This window comes from Myotis nattereri, assembly GCF_964212035.1.
Source record: "Myotis nattereri genome assembly, chromosome: 7".
Lineage (NCBI taxonomy): Eukaryota > Metazoa > Chordata > Mammalia > Chiroptera > Vespertilionidae > Myotis > Myotis nattereri.
The window spans coordinates 50,404,593-50,429,041 of record NC_138082.1 but is presented as its reverse complement, the minus strand read 5'-3'; the positions used below and the strand labels follow the sequence as shown (position 1 = coordinate 50,429,041).

Below are 24,449 nucleotides of genomic sequence, written 5' to 3'. Positions count from 1 at the left end.
TCAGTTCACACACCAGTCTTTGGACAGTTCAGTCAGTAAACAGATTTGAGGAGAGTATATTACTAATCACATATGTAAGAATAAAAAAAAAATATTGTAGTCTCACCTACACAAAAATTGATCGTTTTTCTAGGAAATAGCTGTGATATCACTTGCTGCTTTTGTGTTCTTTCTCAGATCCCACAGTTTAAACTCTGATTACATTCAGGGATGGGGAACCTTTTTTTTTTTTTGCCAAGGGCCATTTGGATTTTTATAACATCATTCACAGACCATACAAAATTATCAACTTAAAAATGAGCCTGCTATATTTATCCAAACTTTTAATTAACTCACCCATAATGCCTTAGTAGGGCCAGACCAAATGATTTTGTGGGCCTTATGTGGCCCATGGGCCAGATGTTCCCCACCCCTGCATTACATGCTAGGATGCTCCTTCACATTCGGTGGCTGTGACACCTTACTTGAAATGGTGCTTCATCATGTTCTTACACATTTTCTTGGTCTGATATGACAGTCCTATTTCTGGTCTCAGTTCAGTCAGCCACTGTCATCACCTGCTGCCTCACAGCCAATTCCAATGAGCACAACCCCAGGGAAAATTACTTCAACGGCAGCAGAAGGCTCTGCTCCAGGATGGGGCTGCTGCTGATGCTATCTCGCTGTCTGTTCCAAGGGTGGCTTAGATGGTAATACAGTGCCACCTAGGACACTTGGAACCAAATAGCAAATGGGGCTTTGGGTTTCCCAAATCTCTTCAGGGTCTGGGAGGCAAGAGGAAAGGGTCACAGTAGGGGTCCCTGGTGGTTTATTGTTACCACAGTGACTTCTGAACTACAAGAAAACACAGCAAAACTCTATAAATCTTATGACAGACACAAACTTACGAGTGGCCTGCAACATTATCGAGTGAAGAACATGAAACCTAATGAGTATGCTTAGAATTAGTTATTACCAACTGCTAATGGGGTGGGTGCCTAGATTTCCTTCCTTAATATCAAGTAATTAAAGAAATACAGTACCATTTGAGGAAAGGGAAATAGAACACCAGAGAATGAGAAGGACGGTGGGTCTGAGTGGGGAAAAGAGGAAGCCTTTAATATAATAACAACAATAACAATAATAATAATGATGTAGGAATTATTTCAGTGTTGCTAGAGATCAATGTCATTATTTGCATGATACAGGTTGTCAGTATTGATCTCACTTAGCCTTACATATGGAAAATTTTCAAATTCACGTAAGTGAAAAGGTGAGCAATGCAGGCAGCCAGGTGTTTATTTTCCCTTAGTAACTTAAGCTAGGCTACATCAACAACACAGGACTTCTCCAGGGATAAAGCTGTTCCCTTGAGAATTAATTTATGCCCTTTCGAAGAATTTCCTTTCTCCAGAATTCACCATCCTAACAGTGATAAACACATAAAAACAGTGACAGTGTCTCTCTGGAGACAAAGGTACACTGTGTCAATTTATGCCAAACTATATACCTAATTAAAAAAAATTATTGAATTTTATAGAGAGAAAGGAAGGGAGAGGGAGAGAGAGAGAGAAACATTGATGTGAGCGGAACATTGATCAGCTGTCCCCTTGAATGCCCCTTTCTGGGAATTGAGCATGCAACTCGGGCATGTGCCCTGACTGAGAATCAAACCAGGGACCCCTCAACGTGCACTGGATAACGCCCAATTAACCAAACCACACCGACCAGGGCTATATGCCTAATTTTTAATACTAGTAAGTAATTAATTCAATTTTCAGAAAACAACTAATCAAAACACATATTTCTATACCATCATCTATATATATATAAAAGCCAAGCGACCAGAATGACCAGGAGGCTGGCCAACCTCCTGCGGCCCCTCCCCCGCCCCCGCCAGCCCAGCTCCCTGATCCTCCCCTACCCCGATCAGGAATGGGGACAGCCGACCTCCCATGGTCCCCTCCGGCCCCCGCAGGTGGACTGGACGCCCCCCATGCACAAATTCGTGCACCAGGACTCTAGTAGAAACATAACATAAGAAGTTGAAAAAGAAGATCTACGAACCTCAGATGTTGCTATTTCGGTGAAGGTATTCAATGCTTGCTCAACATTAGATTTCTGTTTGGTAGCCATCAGGCAATAGTTCTCCAGTACTCGAAGCTGTACGTGACCCTCAGCAGTCTGAGGTTTTAGTTCTTTAAGGAGTTTTTCTGCCGTTCTTACTGCTAATTGCATAGACTCTTGCTTCTCAGTTGAATTACTGTATTCAATGAAAAATAAATCTCTTATATCTGCTACTCACAAAGTCAAATTCATTGAGAATGAAATGAGATCTAGGGTACATATGGTTTCTTCTTTTGTCATCAATTTATAAGTAATCCTTTTGAAGAATGTCACTCATTTTCTTCTAGTACAAAGCGCAGTTATAAAGTGTTTTTAAAATTAATATAGATTCAATAAAATACCATTAAACATTTATTCACTCTAATGTGAAGATAAAATTTGGACAATATCTACATGTGGTATTATCATTCCAGCTAATATAAAACTAGAATTAAGAATAAGTAGAATTATCCTACTATCAGTGGTGCACCTATTCAGAAAAAGAGAAGAGGCAGCAAAGAGTAACTAACATCACGGAAGCACCTACTCTGTGTTAAGCACTGGATTACGTCATTCAATCTATGTTGAATCCATTTTATATGTGAGAAAACTAAGGCGCAAACAGGTGAAATAATTTGTCAAGGTCACACAGCTAATAAACGGTAAACCTGGGATCTGAATCTAAGTTTGTCAGACATATAAAAAGTCTACGTTATTTTCCTCACTCAGTTCCTTATCAGATGCTTAGAAACTATGTATCTGTCAAAGGGTTGTAAATTGTAAGTGCAATGACAGTTTAAATATGTACTAGCATTTTTCTTATTTTTTAAACAAATATCCACACCCAGCGCTCTCTCTCTCTCTCTCTCTCTCTCTCTCTCTCTCTCTCTGTCTCTGTCTCTCTCTCTCTCTCTCTCTATATATATATATATATATAAATAAAAGAAAATTAAATTCTCAAAGCCCATTCAATAAAGACATTGGTCATTTTCTCAGGGATTATGTTTTATCTCCTCTAAAACATTTCACACTGCTGGCTACCTTCTTCAAAGTTCCCCTCCCTTCACTCTGTAACATTACACAATTTTTGGTTCTCTTTCCACCACACTGATTGGCCTTTTCTGACTTCCCTTCCTCATCCAGTCCCCTTAAATGTTAGCATGCCCAAAATTTAATTCTCAGATTTCTCTTACTACATTCTACTTGCAGAGAGGCCATTCATGGGGTTCCAACCATCCACTCTGTGCACATGTCCTCCAAATCTGTATCTCCAGCTATGGCCTCCTTTCTGAATTCTAGTTTTATCTTTTCAACTACTTGCTGAAGAATAGCCTATAGACACCTAACAGTAGTTTACCTTAGCCTCTTCAAAACAAACATAAGACAAACATGTCTCTCCCTACTCTAAAACTTGCCATGGTCTCTAGAATCCACGCCTTCAAATCTGTCATTGAAATGTCTCAGCATTCTGGTTCTAACTTACTCCCGTTCCCTTATACATCTCCCCTTAATTGCTTTGCACTGCTATGAGTTCTATGAATTCCTGTAACACTTCAGATCTGTTTCGTCAGAGATTGAATGCTTTCAGATACTGTCCTGTCTCCTAGATAAATTACATGTTTCTGAAGGTAGAAACTATCCCTATACATTACATATTTACATACTTATGCACCCCCCACCATACCTCGCCCAATTTAATGAGAGGACAAGCAACAAACACAGGTTCACAGAAATATAACCACTTACCAGCAGTGTACACAGTGGCTTTGAAGTCAGGTAGAACTCAGCCCAAATCTTGCCCCCACCACTTACTAACTCTATCACATTAGACAAGGTAACTCTGAGCTAATTTCACAATACGGCTGTAGGGGATAATAAGACAATGCATTTAGAGTGCACAGCAACACAGGTATGGCATCACCGTCTCTTAAAGAGTTACTATTATTGGATGGACAATTTTGTGAAAGTGATCAAATTCTATAATGTGCCTGTTTTTCACAGAGTAGGGGAGTGTATAAGTTTCTTCTGATTTAGGAAACCTACTAAAAGTAATTCATGCTTGCTACAGAGAACAGTTATTCTAGCTATGATTTTTTTTTTTTATCTAACCCTTCATTAGTGCTACCCTAGAATTCAGTTCTCTTTTGTAAGGTGTCCTTGCTTATTATCTTCAATGTGTTTCTTAAAAAAGAGTAATTTGTCAAACACTACTCACCCCAGGTCTCTGTCTAGATTTTCAAACACTTCACCTCCGACAGTTTCATTATCTGGATTCAAACAGATTTCTATCATATTATAAAGGGCATTTTGGCCCCATTCACTATCTTTCCGAGCTTTATTAAAATGTCGAAGGGCATCATTTGGTTCTCCAGTATACCTGGTTAAATGTTAAAAAAAAATGACTTATTTCAATCACTGACTATAAACTTTAAGTCATTTATAGTGTGTTTGATAAATAAACATATTCTAAAATGTAGATATTTTTCAAAACAAAGAAATGCATATTCTACTTTATTCACAATGAGGAAAAAAAATTATTACGCAGGATTTATTTGCCAATAGATTTACCAAAGATACAGTCCTTTACAGTACTGATATCCTGGCTCCAATTTTGCTCTGGAGTTACGTTTCTCAGCCATTAAGAAAAATCTTGGAACATCCTCAAGTTTTCCACATCTTCTTAGGAAATCAATTAAGCGAGATAATGTCATATAATTATCTACAAACAAAGAATATTTCAGATATAGACACATTTTATATCTTTTGTTTTAATGCTTATAATCCTACTTTATTAAAGTATAGTTTACTTTAAATGAAATACAATGTAAACAAAGGAACGCCTCTGGGGTTATAATCCCTAAAGAGACTGTGTGGACAACCGGATGATCAATCAAATGATAAAGGGTGGGTTGGTCTGATCATAGTGAGACAGGGTCTATAGGCAAATAGACAAAAATGCACATTTGCTGTAACTTACTTTTCAATCATTCCTGGACCAAAATATTCTAGAAACAGTCTCTGTATAGATAACCTAAACTCCAACTGTAAAATTTAGGAGGATTGATGTGATTGTGCAGGGCAGGTCTGTCTGTGAGACAACCTTTTCCGTTTACTACAGCACGCAAGGGGGTAAGAACAGTACATCCTGATGACAATGTTTGGGGTGGTTGTTGGTTTTTAGAATTAATATAGCAGTCCTATCATGAGACAGAGCTGCAAGAACCTAGGGCTGGAAGATCAGTAGGGAAACTGCACTAATCTCGGTGAGAAGTGACACAGGCCTTAATTAGAGCCGTGGGCTAGGAGAAGAGAGACTGGATGTGACACTTAGCTATCAAACAGACAGGACTGATGGGACTTGTTAATCAATTGCTGTGAGGGCAGGGGAGAACTCGGGAGGATTTGGAGATTTTTTTGAGTGAAAAAGTGTAATCTGTCAAGAGAGCAGTAATTAGATCTATAAGGAGAACTTTTAACCAGCAAGGTCAAGTCAAATTGGACAGTACATTTCTCAAGTAAGCTAAAATGCAGCCTTACTTTAAAGTATTAAATGTGCTACTAAGGGTGAGGAATAATGCACACGTAAAGTAAGTAGATCATAGGTTTTAGAATCATGTCTGACAAAGTAGATCAGTGGATGAGTTTGTAAAGTCCTGTTAGAAATCAAATAGAACACAAGATTCAAAACATGAAATATCACATAGGCCAATGGTTCTCAACCTTCTGGCCCTTTAAATACAGTTCCTCATGTTGTGACCCAACCATAAAATTATTTCCGTTGCTACTTCATAACTGTAATGTTGCTACTCTTATGAATCGTAATGTAAATACCTGATATGCAGGATGGTCTTAGGCGACCCCTGTGAAAGGGTCGCGACCCACAGGTTGAGAACCGCTGACATAGGCAGTAAAAACTTATTTTGCATTTTTAAATGACTTAGTATTGTACAGCCATTCACCAATCCATTCAACCAATAAACATTTACTTTGTACCATCTGTGTGCTTTACACCACAACGTGTTTGATGGTGGGGATATCAGATGGATGTGAGATGATCCCTGCAAGCTTGGAGTTTGCAGTTTAATGGAGATGACAAATATATGCATAAATACTTTTAGCAAAATAATAGAATTATGTGATAAAGAGGCATGAGTGAAGTGATTCATTATTAGTGTGACCAACTTATCCTGATTTTCTGAGACTTTTTTAGTTTTAGCATTGAAAGCCCTGTCTTCTCAGAGACCCTTCAGTCTTAGGCAAATCAAGGTAGGTGGTCACCTACTCAGCATCACATAAGATATTTTATAATGTTGGTGGTGGCAGTAGGTTGGGATTTTTATTTGGTGAAGGGTGTATATTTTGGATTATGTGTAGGGAAAAACATAGCAGAAGAATGAGGATGGAAAAATTCATTATGGGCCCTAACTGGTTTGGCTCAGTGGATAGAGCATCGGCCTGTGGACTGAAAGGTCCCAGGTTTGATTCCAGTTAAGGGTATGTACCTTGGTTGCGGGCACATCCCCAGTAGGGGATGTGCAGGAGGCAGCTGGTTGATGTTTCTCTCTCATCAATGTTTCTAATTCTCTATCCCTCTCCCTTCCTCTCTGTAAAAAATCAATAAAATATATTTTAAAAAAATTCATTATGGGCAAAAGGAAAAAAACCATGTATAGGCTTGGAGGTGTGGTTGTGTGTCACTTGATACTTTTGCAGTACAAGGTTGTTGTACTGAATTTATAAATAATTCATTTTATATGTGCTTATGAACAGTCCAAAGTAGCCAGTCTACTAAGCTAATTATGTTATTGCCATTTTGGAGAGATGCTGGGTGAGACAAAATTCATCTTCTAGATGAGTGCTTCTTCAAATCTTTCATGTGAGGGTAATATTGTCATCAATGGCTTAAAAATATTAACAAGGGGCCCAAATCAGGTGGATCAGTTGGTTGGAGCATCATCCCAAACACTGAAAATGTTGTGGGTTCAATCCCAAGTCAGCATGTATAGAAGGCAACTGATCAATGTTTTTCACATTGATATTTCTCTCTTTAAGATCAATAAAAACATATCATACACATACACACAAAGGGAGAGGTCTGTTTTTTAGACACACATGTACACACAGGGGACAAGTCTGTTTTTTTAAAGACATCAGGTTGGATTATGGGCTCAAAGGGAAATATTGCAATAGTAGAGGCCCGGTGCATGAAATTAGTGCGGGGGGGGGGGGGGGTTAGGGCGGGGGAGGGGTGTCCCTCAGCCCAGCCTGCACCCTCTCCAATCTGGGACATCCCTCACAATCCAGGACTGCTGGCTCCCAACCGCTTGCCTGCCTACCTGCCTGAATGCCCCTAACCACTTCTGTCTGCCAGCCTGATCACCCCCTAACCCACTCCCCTGCCAGCCTGATCGATGCCTAACTGCCCTCCCCTGCTGGGCCAATTGCCCCTATCTGCCCTCCCCTGCAGGCCTGGTCACCCCTAACTGCCCTCCCCTGCAGGCCTGGGTCCTCCCAACTTCCCTCCCCTGCAGGCATGGGTCCCCCCAACTGCCCTCCCCTGCAGGCCTGGGTCCCCCCCAACTGCCCTCCCCTGCTGGCCATCTTGTGTCCACATGGGGGCGGCCATCTTGTGTGTTGGAGTGATGGTCAATTACCTCTTTATTAGATAGGATGGGAACAGCTTAAAACAGAAAGAATGAAAATATTATGTGCACTCTCTTAAACAGTCATTCAGAAAAGGAGAAAGGGATAAAACAGAGTCTAGAACCCAAGGCAGAAATGGTATAACAGCCAAGAGGAGAAAGGGAGTTGAGTGCATTAGCCAATACAATCAATCAATATTTACCTGGCTTGCGTTCTAAAAGCTGTTGTAAATGAAACACTGCTTGTTCATAGTCCTGCTTCCTGAACATGAGATCTGCCATCATCTATAAAAGTAAAAGTTGGATCTAAAAATATTGCCATATATCTTACAAAGCATATTCCTCCCATCAAGACTTAGCACTAGGAGGACACGTTTGAAACAGGAGGGATGTTTACAGAAAGGAGCCCCTTACACAGATTAGCCCTGAGATCAGTGTAACAGAAGGTTATCAGGATGTGAACAGAATTCTCTGTTCACAAACTGAATTTTAGCAGAAAAATATGCTTCAAGTGGTTATATTAAAAGCAGAAATTTTAGGAAATCGCACACTCTATGTGCCATCATAGAAAGATGCCTCATTGGGCTTGTCAAAATGACAAGATTAAAAAAAAAACACCCTTAAATTCTTAATATTTCAAAGGAATTTCAAATAAGCAAGACCTATTGAGATTTTCTTATCATATGTCTTAAAGGGAGACTTCCTACATTTCTAGTCACATTTGTAGTAACCTTGAATAAACCTCACAAACTGTCATCTATATAGCTATTTGAAAAGCCAACAAATACCTCAGCCCCAGTAAAAATGAAAAAAAAAAGTTCTGTTTAAAACTCACCATCTTAAAACAATAAAGGAAGTTTTTTCTGTAACTCCAAAAGTCCCACTGCAACTTATAAATTAGTCCAGCATGTCTGAGTACTTAAAAGTCAGTCTTTAGCAAATTATGACTTTACCACATGACTGATCACACATCCTCTTATGCATAAAGAAAATTTAACTAGGCCCAAGACGGCAAATCCGGCCTTATTTAGAAAAACAGGTTTACCATTCTTATAAAATGAAAAAAGAATCTTAGTCTTCTTTGGTAAAACGTTAAAAATGTTATTTCTTCCAAAAGCCAACATGAGGCAGGCCTCTCATTTAGCATTAGTTTTATGGATAAAGGGTGACACTCCCCCGTGGATCCTAAAACAGCCGCCTTTACAGAACTGAAGGCTCTGGGACTAACCATGGTGGCAGCCTCGTTGTCCTGGTCATTCTGGAGAAGCAGAGCACAGTGCCGCAGGCAGGCCTCAGGGTCATCGTGTGCCAGGTATAACCGTGCCAGCTCCAACATTATCTGTGGACAGTCAGGGCACGATTAGTGAGAGACTGGAAGAAACAGTGCCTGAGGAAATTGTCTGCACACAGATTAACCTTTAGCTGATCAAAGTTATTGGAATAAAAATGCCAAGCATGATAGATAGGAAAACTATAGGCACACTCATCTTTCTTTTCTCTTATACCTGAGGGGGGAAAAAAGGAAAAATGGGTGGTAACTCATTTGAAAAGTAGAGAGACACAAAACATTGTGAAAAGAACACTGGCTTAAATCGGGAAATTAGATTCTGGTCCAAGATTTCCCATGATGGGGCCAAGTCTCTCTTACCTCTCAGAACCTGTTTTCTCATTTGTAAAATAAAAAGCCTGAAACAGACAATTCCCAAGGTATGCTTTATACTGCTACTAGAATTATAGCTCCTGCAGCCATCATGGAACCAGGTGCCTATTTGGTAATGCCTTAAAAAAGATTATTTTTGCCTTATATCTGAAAGAATTGTATTTTCAAAATGCTCAATCCTAAACTTTAAATTCTAGAATACGATTGCCTTTTGTTATACATCACTTATTTAAGTATTTAGCTATTTTTAGAGATTTCTAAGAAAAAAAAATTAATCATCTATCAACATCTGAGAAATTGCACTTTTAGTTTATACAGTATCTGTTTTCTACATCAATATTACTTTTACATTTACTCCCAAACTGTGCCATTTGAGTTAAGAGATTCAATCTAGTCATTTCTGCATATCCAGTAATTTAAAAAGAGGTGTACAAGGGCTGTGTAGCAAGCTGAATTGAGTCATCTAGAGCCAGATATTTATTTGAGACTGAGAAATTGTTTTAAAGTAATTACTAAAACACAAATGAATATTGAACATCAAAGAGCTTACAGATTTACTTTGTCACTTATTCCTTCATAACTTTTAGATTCTAATATTATTAAAGGCATAACTATTTTGAAGGATTTCTAGACACAGTATTAATTTTTAACTTGTATTTTTGTTATATTTCTTTTTAAATCTTTCTTAATAAACTGATACGAATTTTACATTTGGAGAAATTAGATGACATCTGGAATAAAAGGTGCTTAAACTTTTATGAAGGTTCTGACCTTATTATCTGTTTCACAATGAACAAGCGCTTCTCTATAAAACTTAATTGCTTTTTCATAATCTCGCTGAGCAACAGAATGTTTTGCAATCTCTGCACAAATTTCAGCTGCTAAATGTTTCTGTGCAGGAACTGCATCTGGTTGTTCCATCTGAACACGTTTTAATACCCGAGCTTGTAATTCTCGAGCCTAGGAAAAAATAAGGATAAAAAGGATTTTTTTTAAAAAAAGAAGTAGAAACTAACAAATTCTCAATATGAACACACAATATAAACTTTACAGAAGATTTATTAAAGCATTATTGGCCCCTGAGCTAACAAATCCTGACCTAAAGAAAATATCTTAGTTGAGGTCTTAAACATGCACTTGTTCACAAATGAGCCAGCATGCCTATACTTTTCAACTGAAGTACTAAAAATTACTGAGTCTTTCCCACTGTTATAAGGATATGTGCAGGAAGCTCACTAGGGAACAATACAACCATAAAACCAACATTTGGAAAAAATGTTCCACTCTTTGAAAGATATTGAGGAAATGACTTAAAACATGTTATTTATTATAAAGAAAAAAAGCATTCTGTTATTTGTTGTAAAAACGAAGAAACATCAAAAGTAAAACAAAAAAAATCTCTGAAATAGCCCAATGTCTAAGAATGGAAAATAGCTAATCAATTTTTGGTGTATACATACATATGGTCCTACACTGTTCACAGACAACCAGAAGGAAGGCTGGGGTCTTCCTCAGGGTAAGAATGTAGAGAAGGTTGCTAAATTAGAAGAACATTAGTCTTTCCACCCACAGATCTGTTTTCTGACACACTGAGACCTTCCTTTAATAAGTGACAGAGAACTCCTGTGCTTTAAGCCTGCACAATAAAATTTAACTTTGAGCTAATCATTCACTAATGCATTCATGTGTTCATGTAACAAACAGTGAATGTTCACCATCTGCCACACATTATGCTACACACAGGGAGCCCTTTTGGAGACCCCTGTCAAAATGCCGGTTGACAACTGGTGTTTAATGAAGCTGGTCTAAAGCTGAGTATGTTTTGGAATTACAGGTCTTAACATTAACTTAGGACATTATAATAAGCATTTTTCTGGAAATGAAAGAGAAAGGATTAGAGAATATTATTAGATACAGCATTTGGTGAAGGTTAAGACTGCTTCATGAAATTTTACTTTTATATGATGGAGTTGTAGCTACAAAGACATACTGGTAAAATCCACAGAAATGAATATTAAGTGAAAGAAGCATAACAAAATATAAGTCTGTACTTATCAATTAAAATTTTATAAAATTATAAAATTGTTAAGTGTTTTATGGCATATAGATTCTTTATTTCTGATTTACTTAGATGTTTTTCACAGAGAAGATAATTTGCTAAAAAGTGATTTCCCCTAGAATTTTCCTGCAATTAAAGAATTAGAACTTCTGTTAGCTAAAGCTCAAAACCAAAACATTTGATAAATAAGTTGCACAGAATGCAAAACTCTTCTGGGTACATGAAAATGAGGTCAAAAGAGTGGTATTCTAAAAAGCAAAAATAGTGAGATGCTCTATGTTCTACTTCAAGCTCAGCGAAGATGTGGGGCAAATCAATGAACAAATGACCCAGTCAACAACATTATTTAAGATCCACATGGAAACTGTACCAAAATTGATTACAATGTAGGGCATAAAGCAAGCTTTAACAAATGTCAAAGGGCTGAATCATTCAAACCGTGTCTGACCACAGCGAAATTAAACTAGAAATAATTATAAAAAAGATAACAACAAAAAATGGAACTTCCTGGAAATTGAGCACTATTATTTTTATTTTTTATACATAAACAGATTTTACTTCAAACCATATTTATAGCTATATGCTGTGAAAAATAACTGCCATATATTAAGTGTTTACTATGTTATTTCCATATGCAATAGTTATCACTTTAAATTTTTTAAAATTTATCTTTATGGTTGAAAGTATTACAGATGTTCCCTTCACCCCTCCCCCATTCATCCCCTCCTTCTCATTCCTATCCCCTCCTCAGCCCTCCACCTCACTATTGTCTGTGTCCATGGATTATGTATATCCTATATAATAAAAGGGTAATATGCAAATCAATTGAATGGTGGAATGACCAGTCACTATGACACCCACTGACCACCAGGGGGCAGATGCTTAACACCGGGGAGTGGGCCTAAGCTGTCAGTTGGACATCCCCTGAGGGCTCCTGGACTGTGAAAGGGGGCAGGCCAGGCTGAGGTATCCCCCGCTCCCCAAGTGCACAAATGTCATGCACTGGGCCTCTAGTATGCATATAAGATCCTTGGTTAACCTCTTTCCACCCACCCAACCCCCTTTTCCTCTTAGAATCTTCAGTCTGTTGCATGCTTCCATGTCTCGGGATCTATTTTATTCATCAGTTTATTTTGTTCATTGGATTCCACATGTAAGTGAAATCATGTGAGATTTGTCTTTCTCTGACTGGCTTGTTTTGCCTAGCATAATATTCTCCAGGTCCTTCCATGTTTTCTCAAAGAGTAAGAGATCCTGTTTTTTTACTACTGCATACTATTTCATTGTGTAAATGTACCACAGCTTTATTATCCACACATTTACTGATGGGCACTTGGGCTGTTCCCACATCTTAGTTATTGTAAATAATGCTGCTATGAGCACATGGGTGCATATATTCTTTCTTATTAGTGTTTCAGTCTTCTTAGGATATGTTCCTAGAAGTGAGATCCTTGGATAAACACTATACTTATAAATAACCCATGGGTCAAAGAAGTGATCAAAGTAGAAGTAAGGAAATATTATAAACTGAACAATAATAAACTTGTGGGGTGTATCTAAAGCAATGCTTAGAGATAAATTTATTACCTTAAATAAATAAGAAAAGAACAAAGGCTAACCCAGCCTATGTTACTACCTAATGGAGTATTTCAATAGTCTAGAAAAAGATTAGTGCACCATATCCAAAGATAGTAGAGAAAACTATTTAGTGAGGTAAAAAAGCAAACATTTCATCAAGCCAGAAAAGGAAAAAGTTGGTTCTCTGAGAATCCTATCTAATAAAGAGGGAATATGCTAATTGACCCTCACGCTGTCACAAAGATGGCAGCACCCACAGCCAATAAGGAGGGAATATGCTAATAGACTGCCCCATCCTCAAAGATGGTGGTGCCCACAGCCACAAGATGGCTGCAGGGGAGGGCAGTTGGGGGCGACTGGGCTGGCAGGGGAGCAGATAGGTGTCGATCAGGCTGGCAGGGGGGTGGTTAGGGGTGATCAGGCTAGCAGGCAGAAGCGGTAGGGGCAATCAGGCAGGTGAGCAGTTGGGAACCAGCAGTCCCAGATTGTGAGAGGGATGTCCAACTGCCAGTCCAGCAGTTGGACATCCCCCAAGGGGTCCCAGATTGAAGAGGGTGCAGACTGGGCAGAGGGACACCCCTCCCCCAGTGCATGAATGTCGTGCACCAAGCCTCTAATATTATTATAATAAGCCCCTGGCATAACTGATCATTAATAACAGAAGGAAAATGACCAATATCAGGACTATAAAAGAAGATATTTCTACAGTATTTCCAGATTTTCAACGGTTAAGATATAATGAACAAATATCAATTAATTTGACAATTTAATGAAATAAAAAATTGCTTAAAAATAGCCATCTAAACCAACATAAGCGAAATTTTAAAATGATCACTCTAAATCCATTATAGACGTTGAATCTATTAATAAAAATCTTCCATCAAGAAGCCTTGAAGTCCCAATGGTTTTAATATCAAATTGTTCCAAATGTTAAAAAAAAGCATCAGTCTATGGATCAATATCTTTCATGAACATAGATATACAAATCTTGAACAAAATACTAGCTAATATCTTTAAATTCCAGTTATTGTTTTAAAAAAACTACAAAAAATGACATATTTCAGGGCTATTACGGTGATTTAACATCTGAAAATCAATTTTATAGATCACATTTACAGAAAAAAAAATAGGAGAAAAGTCACATGAGTATCCTGATAGATGTAGAAAGTGATTTATGATAAAATTTAATTTATAAAAAATTGTTAGCAAACTAGAAATGGAAAAATCATTAAAAATATCACCTACTTAGGGAATAGTTCAAAGGAAAAATGTGCAAAACCCCTACAGTATAAACAACAAAATGTTAAAATAAATTAAAGAAGATATAAATAAAGGAAGAAAAAAAATTCATATCAAATCCCACCTATCATATGACTTCACAAAAGCTTTAAACCAAACTTCCTCAGCTGTAAAACAGAATTAAAAAATCAACTTCCCTATTTGTTATAATAATTAGCAATAATATATTTAAACTGTATAATTCATAGGCATTCAATCATTTCCAGTTTGACTTATTTTCTGTGAATGATGGGTCAAAAGAGATTGGTTTACTCTTACATGTGGCATATTTCCTTCTGCATCCATCCTCCACCTACAACCACCCTCACAAACAAATGCATTTACCTGTTGTAATGAAGTGATTGCATCACCAGGTCTTTCCATTTTACTGTAAACTTTTGCTAGAAGAACTTGCAAACGTCCATCTTCCATGACAGCGGACAATTCATTTACTATGAAAGAATTGAATACATTGGGGGAAAATATTTTTAAACAAATGCTTACATTTTTCAACCAGTTTAAAAAATGGTCTTTGGAAAGAATGGTTTTGAAAAATAGTGAACAAAGTTAAAAATTTTTCATTCAGTTAACTGAGGAATGGCCATGCTTGTTTTTTTTTGTTTTTGTTTTTTTTAAAGATACAAATAGCTTGGAAGAAAAAAATAAAGAACTGGGTAAAAATTGGAGGTTTTTCTTAAGACATATATTTAGAAATAACAATGTAATAACTTAGTTAATAATTTCAATTTTAGTTCTTAAGTATATAAAATTTCTGCTTATTGAAGTCATCTATACTAATAAAAGCCTAGGTGGCCCTCGCGCCCTCACATGACACCCCCACATCATCACAAAATGGCTGCCACAAGATGGTCGGCAGGGGAGGGCAGTTGGGGGCGATCGGGCCGGCAGGGGAGAGCAGTTGGGGTGACCAGGCTAGCAGGAGAGGGCAGTTGGGGGTGACCAGGTTGGCAGGGGAGCAATTAGGCATCAATCAGGCTGGCAGGGGAGCAGTTAGGGGGCAATCAGGCTGGCAGGCAGAAGTGGTTAAGGGCAATCAGGCAGGCAGGCAGGCGAGTGGTTAGGAGCCAGCAGTCCCAGATTGTGAGAGGGATGTCCCAGATTGGAGAGGGTGCAGGGTGGGCTGAGGGACACCCCTCTGTGCATGAATTTCATGCACCAGGCCTCTAGTTAAAAGATAAGATAGAATATCTGCTGCATGTAATGAAGACGTGCTGTTTTTTAAAATAATAGATTATTTGATAGGCTATGAATCGTAACCAGTAAGAACACCAATTGTAATGCCAACCAGTCTGGTTTCAAATTTAGGCTTCATCATTTATTAGCTATTTAACCTTGAACAAGTACTTAACTATTCTGTGCCTCCCTTCCATGTGTGAAAGAGGGGAATTAATAGTGCCTATTTCATAGGGTTTTCATATAATATTTAAAGTTAATAAGTACAAAGTAAGTCACCATATGCAAAGCAATTAAAATAAAGTGTGGCATGTGGTTAAGTGCGATTTAAATATTTAGTATTATTACTTTGTGATCTAAGAGTAGTAAAAGAACCCTAAATAATTAACAGAAATATGTTTCTTCCACCATTTAAGAAGCACGTGGTCTGTGCCAATCTGTTTAAAGTGGTTTATTTAAATTATTTCTTTAATGTTACATTATTGATGTTTCTGTTTCTCTTTCTTTCTCTCTTCCTCTCTGACATCAATAAAAATACATTTTTAAAAAACTTATAATAAAAATGTTTATTTGTTTAAACATCAGACATAGATGCAAATTAAAAGAACTTTCCTTTACATCATTTTGGGAAGTATCTTTCTGTAACACAATTAACTGTTTCATAAATCTGTTATAGATTTTTCAAATGTCTTATTTTAATAGAGTGGTATTCAGATCAATGAAATAAACAACTTCACATATAAAATACTGGGAATACAAATACACATTTATATAATACAAAAATAAAAAAGATAAGGTATATCAGGTGTACTTTTTTTCAAATCAGGAATATTTTCATACCAAGTTCATGAGCTAGAGCATGTTGAAGGACTTTTTCTGCTTTGTCATACCACTTCAATTTTAATAAAAGCTCTGCCAGGTCATAGCAAAGATAATTTTGTCCATTTTTCAGTGCAGCTTCATAGTAAGTGATTGCCTAAACAAAATCCATTTTGGTTAGGAAGAAAGAGGCAATGAGAATGGCATTCAAGCATAGGTAACTTACACACAGATTTAAAACATACACATAACTGAAAACAACCAAGGAGAAGCTTAGGCATGTATCTGCACTACCAGTTAACTATGCCATTTTCCTCAGCGAATCAAACATCACACAAGGCAACTAGCATTTCTTGTATAAGTAGCTTATTAACAGAGTGCTTGGTGAAAAAAAAAAATAATGGTTTTATTCCAGAAGCCAGTGAACTTTATCAAATGCAAATACTTTGCTAGCTGTTATATAAATATTCAACAGTTACCAGGAATAGAGCAAAAATATAACTAAAGAATATGCATTTTCTGTAAGAGGCAAACAAACTAATAAACACCAAACCCAACCCTCAAAGCACATAGCTTACCAAAATTCATTCCAGAGAAAGGACATCTATTATGCTTTGTCATATAATGAAAGAGATGTTAATAGCAACTGGTTTAGTGATTAAGAATTTAGGTGTAAGATGAGGCCTGAAGTGAACTTTAGTCCAAACAGTCTTTGCAAAATGCAGTGAACAAGAATTTGAGACAAGAGAAAGCCTTTAGCACAAATTCCAGCTCGTGGACACAAATTTGGAGTTTTACAACCAGCAAGATACAAACGGTGTTTGCTGAAGGCCTATCATAGAGTAGACTTTGAAAAATTTGACCTAATAAATATATTTTAAACTATAAATTACTTGCCTTTGAATAGTTATGAGTTTTCACAAGCGCTTTCCCAACTTTGCTTGCCAGTGTTCCATCTTTTGGGTTTTGATTTAATGCTTGCTCATATGCTACTATGGCTTCTTCAGGCTAATGTTGACAGACATAAAAAATAGGCAATAGATAAAGAGCTTGGCTGGATTCCACTAATGGCAACATTTATATAATTATGTTTTTCATTTGGAATATTTAATAAGATTAATAAAGCATGTATTTAAGTCTAGAAACCTTAATAATTTCAGAAAGGTGACAGTCACCAGTATAGGTATAACTTATCAGTATATTCCTACCCATGTTAATTGTCTCTTGCCTTCATAATAATAATCTGAGAAGAGAAAAGTTCTTGACTTTTCATTTCTGGCAGTCATCACAAAAGCCAGATAGAGTCAGAGGACTGCTTCCCTTTGAAGAAAACACACATAGCTAATAGTTCTCTTCATCCTTCTGTTTAAAGGAGCCTCTTAACTTGCTTCTGATACCATCTCTATTTTAAATAATGATAGTGTTGAATTATTGGATCACAATTTGAAAAGAAAAGCATGCTTTTATTATAATGGTTGTCTCCTTTCATTGTGATGACTGAATCCTGAATATTAAGTAAAGTAAACATTATTTAGAAAACCAAATTCCTTTTAATTTGGGATGCTATACTAATCACAAAGATTTTTTAAAAGTCTAAGTTCAGTAGCATCAGAAATTTACCTCTTGAATATTCATGTATGCATCTCCAAGGAGAAGGAAAGAATGAGGGCTAGGCATTATTTCAGCAATTTCTCTGGAAATCAGACCAACACTATTTAGTATGTTGAATACAAATATCTTCTTCTAAAAGGTAAGCACATTTATTTCAATTACCCAATAACCTTCAGAGTACCTTCTACATATCCAACAGTGTAACACTGTGAAAAACACAAACAAAAAACAAAACCACCATACCATAACCAGACTGTTTATGCTAGGTCAATCATTTTTTTTCATTAAGTCTTTGCATTTTCTGAAATGCAGGAAACAGAGTACAGGTGGATAAATTGCATCCAGAAATATATTTTGTTATGTTTAATTTTGAAATGACATGGAAGTAAAGGTACCAAAAAGGATGGAACTGGGGGGGTTGGGTAGGTAGGGGGTGGAGACACACCACTTATTCTCCTAGGTATCTTGAGCTCTGGTATTCATGGCATTAACCATGTGCTGAAATGAGTTACTTTAAAAAATATCCAGTCTTCTGCTTCAGTATTTCCTATTTATTTTTTACCTGAAAAATTTAACTAGTAAAAGTCAAAATACCAAAGTTACTCAAATAAGAATGTAATATTAAGTCATTAACATATAGTATCTCATTTACTAGTAATTGGTCAAAAACTTTTATGAGAAAAAGAATTATTATTTTGATTTTATAGATGATGAATTTGTCTACAGCTAATGTGTCAGATCTTCTTGAAACAGAAACCTATGCTTTTAACTGTTATATTATACTGCATTCAAACAAATCAATCCTATTTGGAAATACTTTCACCATTAGAGATGATAGTTAGTGCTCATCTTTAGGAAATGTGATGTAGAAACTTTAGTTCATCTATCTATATTGGGGTACTGCTCCCTTTCTTTGAATCACACAGCACCTACAAAGAATCTAAGCATGGGAGGAGGGATGGGGGCAGGCTAGAAAGGATCAATGGGGGAGAGAGGGGGACATGCCAATACTTTCAACAATAAAGATTTAATTAAAAAAATAAAAGGATCTAAAGAGACAAGAAAAAAGAATCTGAGCAGATTTCTGAGCTATGATACACACACACACACACACACACACATATGTGTATATATATGTATATATATTAGATGAACCAATTTGACTTGGTTTGACAATTCATCAGTATTTTACTGTTTTCCAAAGTTAAAAATGTTAATTTTTCTCTTATGTGGAGTGTGTGTATGTATTTTTATCTGTTTGTTCTGGTGGAAGAGTAAAAGCAACCTCTGTGTGTGCATGTGTGTATATGTCCATGTGTATGTGTTGTGTATCCCAATAACTCCTAAGGGCATCAGAATATAACTTTTAATTAATTTATTTTTATTGATTTTAGAGAAAGAGGAAGGGAGAGAGAGAGAAACATCAATGTGAGAGAGAAACATTGATTGTTTGCCTCCCACACATGCCCCAACTAGGGAATTGAACCCAAAACCTGAGTATGTGATCTGACCAGGAATCAAACCTGTCATCTTTTGGTGTATGGGATGACATTCAACAACCTGAGCTACACTAGCCAGGGCCACAATATAAGTTTTAAAGTCCCTGTCCTTTCACCAAGGAACATTTGTAATCCATACCTTAGTGTAGTATAAACTAAGCAATAATTCTTTTTCTGTATTTATAATAATAAAAGCATAATATGCTAATTAGACTGGACAGCCAGATGACCTTCTGGACATCTTTCTGGATGACCTTCTGGACGAAGCTGGGGCTGCGAGGGCCAAGGCAAGCCGCATCGGCTGCGAGGGCTGAGCCTCTGGCATGAATTTCATGCATCGGATCTCTAGTCTATTATATTAAGGAATTAAACATGACCATAGCCCCTGAATTGATGTTACATTACATAATTGTCTTAAATTGTTAATACATATAACTGTTGTTCGTTCCCTTCCCCCAACAGAAAGATGTCTAAAAGTACCATCTGATGAGGGAGGAGAACTGAGAAACCAGAATGAGCCACAGGTTGAAGTAATCATAAGTATTATGCTTTATATTTTTGAGAGAGTAGCTCAGCTAGAGTGACTGTGGTTGATGGTAGGAGAAGGAAGTGAGAACATGAAGGCAAGGATCTATAAAGTATCCACAAAACACTTAAAAGAGAAGTAAAACAAATTTGGGAATTAATTTTAGGAGGTAAATGCATTAAAATAACCATTTACCTATAGCAAGTGATATATAACATTTTCTCTTTTCTATGCTTCAGGTATATATCTGCCATTTTTTCTTTGACCTCTATGAAATAAGGCTGTTCAGATGTAACATTTTGAAGCATGCTTAAAGCCCGCTCAACATCTCCTTGGGCCAGAGCTAGGTCTGCATTAGCAATGGTAACACGCAATTCTTCATATGTCCCAGAAAATTCATGGATAGCATCTTGTAACACTTTTGCTGCCTCATGCTGTAAGGATAAAATAAAAATAACATTCAAAATATTCAACAAATTATACTAGAAATTAGGATTTTCTATGAAAACACAATGAACAAAAAATGCTAGCACAATTAGGATATTCATGAAATACTGATGAATTTTCATAAAAGCACAAAAATTTAAAACTAAATGCAGAAACCAAATTCAGGTAACACTATAAACACTGGTTAGCTGACAAGTGTTTACATAACTGAGACAACAGCAGTTGTTACACAAGAGACACCACTACTATAATTTAACTAGAGGCCCGGTGCACAAAATTTGTGCACAGGGGAAGGGGCGGGGGCCCTCAGCCCAGCCTGTACTCTCTCGCAATCCGGGACCCCTCAGGGGATGTCCAACTGCCTATTTAGGCCTGATCCCAAGATAGAGCCTCAACAGGCAGTCAGACATCCCTCCTGCAATCCAGGACCGCTGGCTCCTAACTACCCACCTGCCTGCCTGATCACCCCTAACCACTCTGCCTGCCTGCCCCTAACCACTCACTTACCTGCCTGATTGCCCCTAACTGCTTTCCTGACTGCCTGATCACCCCTGACTGCTCGCCTGCCTGTCCAATCGCCCCTAACCGCCTCTGCTTCGGCCCCCGCCACAGCGGCTTCATTCAGAAGGACGTCTGGAATGATGTCCAGAAGGTTGTTTGGCTGTCCGGTCTAATTAGCATATTAAACTTTTATTATTATAGATAAGCATTTACTTTACACCCAGCATTGTATTAACCTATCTAATTCTCACAAACAACCAGTAAGGTAGTTACTATATTACTCCTACCCTGCAGTAAGGAAATTGAGATTTAGAGAGTTAAGAAGTTAACAAATGATAGACCAGAATTCAAGCTCAGGCAGCCTGACTCCAAAGCCTAAATGTTAGCCATGTTCATTATTACCTCACTAATGCGATCTAGTCTGGTCACCGACTGCACCCAATGGCTTCCCATTAACTAGCAGACTCCTTTATTATCTACATCAGGACATCATTTTTCTTATACCTAAGGTGAACATATTACTTCATTTCCAAATTTGTACCTCAATGAATCTAAAATGTTATTTAAGATTCATCTCAAATGTCATTTAAGATCCATTTCAACTTTAAGTATTATAGAACATCCGGATTTCAGAAATGTTAAGATGTGAAAAAACTAGCACATCTTAGAATCAATTATTTATGCATGGCAACTGGTTCTTTTTATTTAAATGCATTTTATGTTCATTTACTAGTGAAAGAGAAGTTGAGACTTGGCAATTATCTAGACCAGGGGTGGGCAAATTTTTTGACTCGAGGGCCACAATGGGTTCTTAACTGGACCGGAGGGCCGGAACAAAAGCATGGATGGAGTGTTTGTGTGAACTAATATAAATTCAAAGTAAACATCATTACATAAAAGGGTACGGTCTTTTTTTCTTTTTAGTTTTATTCATTTCAAACGGCCGGATCCGGCCTGCAGGCCGTAGTTTGCCCATGGCTGATCTAGACACTAGAGGCTCGGTGCACGGATTCATGTACCGGTGGGGTCCCTCAGCCTGGCCTGCACCCTCTCACAATCCAGGACCCCTTGGGGGATGTCAGAGGCCCAGTGCAGGGATTTGACCCGATCCCCACAGGCCAGGATGAGGGACCCCACCGGTGCACATATCCATGCACCAGGCCTCTAGTATGCATATAAGATCTTTAGTTAATCTCTTCCCGTCCCCACTTCTCCCTCCCCTCTGAGATCCATCAGTTTGTTCCATGTTTCCATGTCTGTGAGCTGAGCATCTGCTCTCTGGTGGTCAGTGTGCATCAAGGCTACTGGTTGAACACTTAGCATATTAGCCTTTTATATATATAGACTAGAGGCTCAGTGCACGAATTCATGCATGGGTGGGGTTCAGCCAGCCCACCCCAATCAGGGTCAATTGGGCCGGGCTGGCCAGGGAGAGGGTCCGCAGGTGGTTGGTGGAACGGCCCCGCCCCCAATTGGGGTGGGGGTGCCGATTGGGGGCGGGGCCAGCCAGGGGGAGGGGTCGCAGGCAGTTGGCCAGCCAGCTCTGCCCCCTGGTCAAACTTCCAGTTGAGTTCCCAGTTGAGGGGACAATTTGCATATTAGCCTTTTATTATATAGGATAGCCTTCTTAACTTCCACGGAAATATAAAAATAAATTAGCAACTGCTGCAATCCAAAAATCAGGTATCAATGACATTAAGTTCTTCATTTTCTTGAATTCTCTCAGAATTACCTGCTATCTTCCATCTATCCATCCATCCATCTGTATTATTATTTTTTAAAGCATTTGATCTAATGGCTGTCCTATAAGTTTATCAAAGTTGTTATTCATCCACTGGTTCTTTTGTTTCCTCAAGTATTAAAATTTCAGGTTGGTACTTCCATTTTATTTCAGTAGAACTTGTGTGTACATGTGTGTGTGAAGCCTTTAGGAATTCACAGAATTATAACTATAGCTGGGGTAATCATACATTATAATACTATTATACATTTTAATACATTTCATAATATGTCATATTACATTGTATTGTTATTTTTTTTAAAATATATTTTATTGATTTTTTACAGAGAGGAAGGGAGAGAGATAGAGAGTTAGAAACATCGATGAGAGAGAAACATCGATCAGCGGCCTCCCGCACATCCCCCACTGGGGATATGTCCGCAACCCAGGTACATGCCCTTGACCGGAATCAAACCTGGGACCCTTCAGTCCGCAGGCCGACGCTCTATCCACTGAGCCAAACCGGTTTCGGCGTATTGTTATTCACATTACATTATATTATGCTATATTATGTTATGCTATGTTGTAACATTCTATGGTAGCCAACCTAAGTACAATGATACGTAATGTCTTCCAAGTACAAACTATGTCTAACTTCAGGGGCTTGCAAAAAGTACATGATTTGGTGAAAAGTAGTGAGAAATAAATTTCCTAAATTTTACTACTTGGTCAGGCTAGCTTTTTCATTTCCTACTAACATATATATAGTATATGCATATATATATATCATTTTTTTTAAAATAAAAAGTTCAGATATGAGTCAATGAATTAAAACTTGACCTACCTGTTCTCCATTCAAGCAGTAAACCTCTACCAACTCAAGAAATATTGATAAACGATGGCTTGCATCAACTTCAGTGTTTTTGTATTTTGAGGAAGCTTCAATTTTCCTCACTCCTGGTAAACTCATTGCCATATGTAGAGTTTTAATGGCCTCTCCTATTTCTCCCATTTTCTTTTGTGACTGAGCTTTTATCAAATGATACAAAGGATTTTCTCTCACCTGAAAAAATAATATTCAGAAATACTTCCTTGGAGTGCTTACAACATCAACACATAATTTACAGTCCATCAAACATTAAAATGATAGGATCTTTGAGGACAGCCTGTGATTATATACATAAGGTATATTTCTGTCCTTTTATTAACTTTCTGATCCAATATCGTATTAAATCAAATTCAGGAAGCCTGCCACTGCCTAGCATCCCGCTGGATGAAAAACCAGGTAATTAAGTGCTTCTACTATGATAGAGGAGAAAATGCAACAAAGTACTAAGGCTAGAAAATATATTCTAAAATAATTTGAGTTTTCAGGAAAGGAATTTCTTGATCTGGGACTTCTGGTACTAATATAAAGTCATATTTCTAGAAACAAAGTTTTCCCCTCTTTTCTTTATTTTTAAGATTAAACATTTTAGTATACGTTAATCAAACATTGGTCTTAACCATTTGGTACTACTCAGAAACATGAAACAAAGCTTCTGTCTTTATTGTAGCTAGCAACAGTGTATACAGAAAAACAAAATGACAAAAATGAGCGAGGAAGGAGTCAAAGAAGATAACCCAGAATGAGGTGAAGTAGAGCTATTTAATGCCTGGGACAGCTACACTACTCTGTAAGGCTGTGTTTCTAAGTCTTAGTTACCTATGAACTCTGTGTGAACACTCCTGCTTGTCTCTTCTCTTAGAGCAGCGGTTCTCAACCTGTGGGTCGCAACCCCTTTGGCGGTCAAACGACCCTTTCACAGGGGTCGCCTAAGACCATCCTGC

At 37.6% G+C, this 24,449-nt stretch overlaps 1 protein-coding gene across 1 annotated transcript in view; it reads right to left on the bottom strand.

The window, feature by feature from the left end:
* Positions 1–24,449, bottom strand: part of TTC21B (tetratricopeptide repeat domain 21B) — a 66,239-nt gene that overhangs the window by 10,943 nt on the left and 30,847 nt on the right. The window contains exons 14-25 of the mRNA XM_081096287.1: positions 23,464–23,682; positions 20,147–20,385; positions 17,936–18,008; positions 17,213–17,323; positions 16,337–16,472; positions 14,648–14,754; positions 10,159–10,347; positions 8,956–9,066; positions 7,931–8,012; positions 4,654–4,804; positions 4,301–4,462; positions 2,047–2,242 (exon numbers count right to left, since the gene is read on the bottom strand). Coding sequence (XP_080952413.1) covers positions 2,047–2,242; positions 4,301–4,462; positions 4,654–4,804; positions 7,931–8,012; positions 8,956–9,066; positions 10,159–10,347; positions 14,648–14,754; positions 16,337–16,472; positions 17,213–17,323; positions 17,936–18,008; positions 20,147–20,385; positions 23,464–23,682 — 1,776 coding nt within the window. The remainder of the gene's footprint in view (positions 1–2,046; positions 2,243–4,300; positions 4,463–4,653; positions 4,805–7,930; positions 8,013–8,955; positions 9,067–10,158; positions 10,348–14,647; positions 14,755–16,336; positions 16,473–17,212; positions 17,324–17,935; positions 18,009–20,146; positions 20,386–23,463; positions 23,683–24,449) is intronic.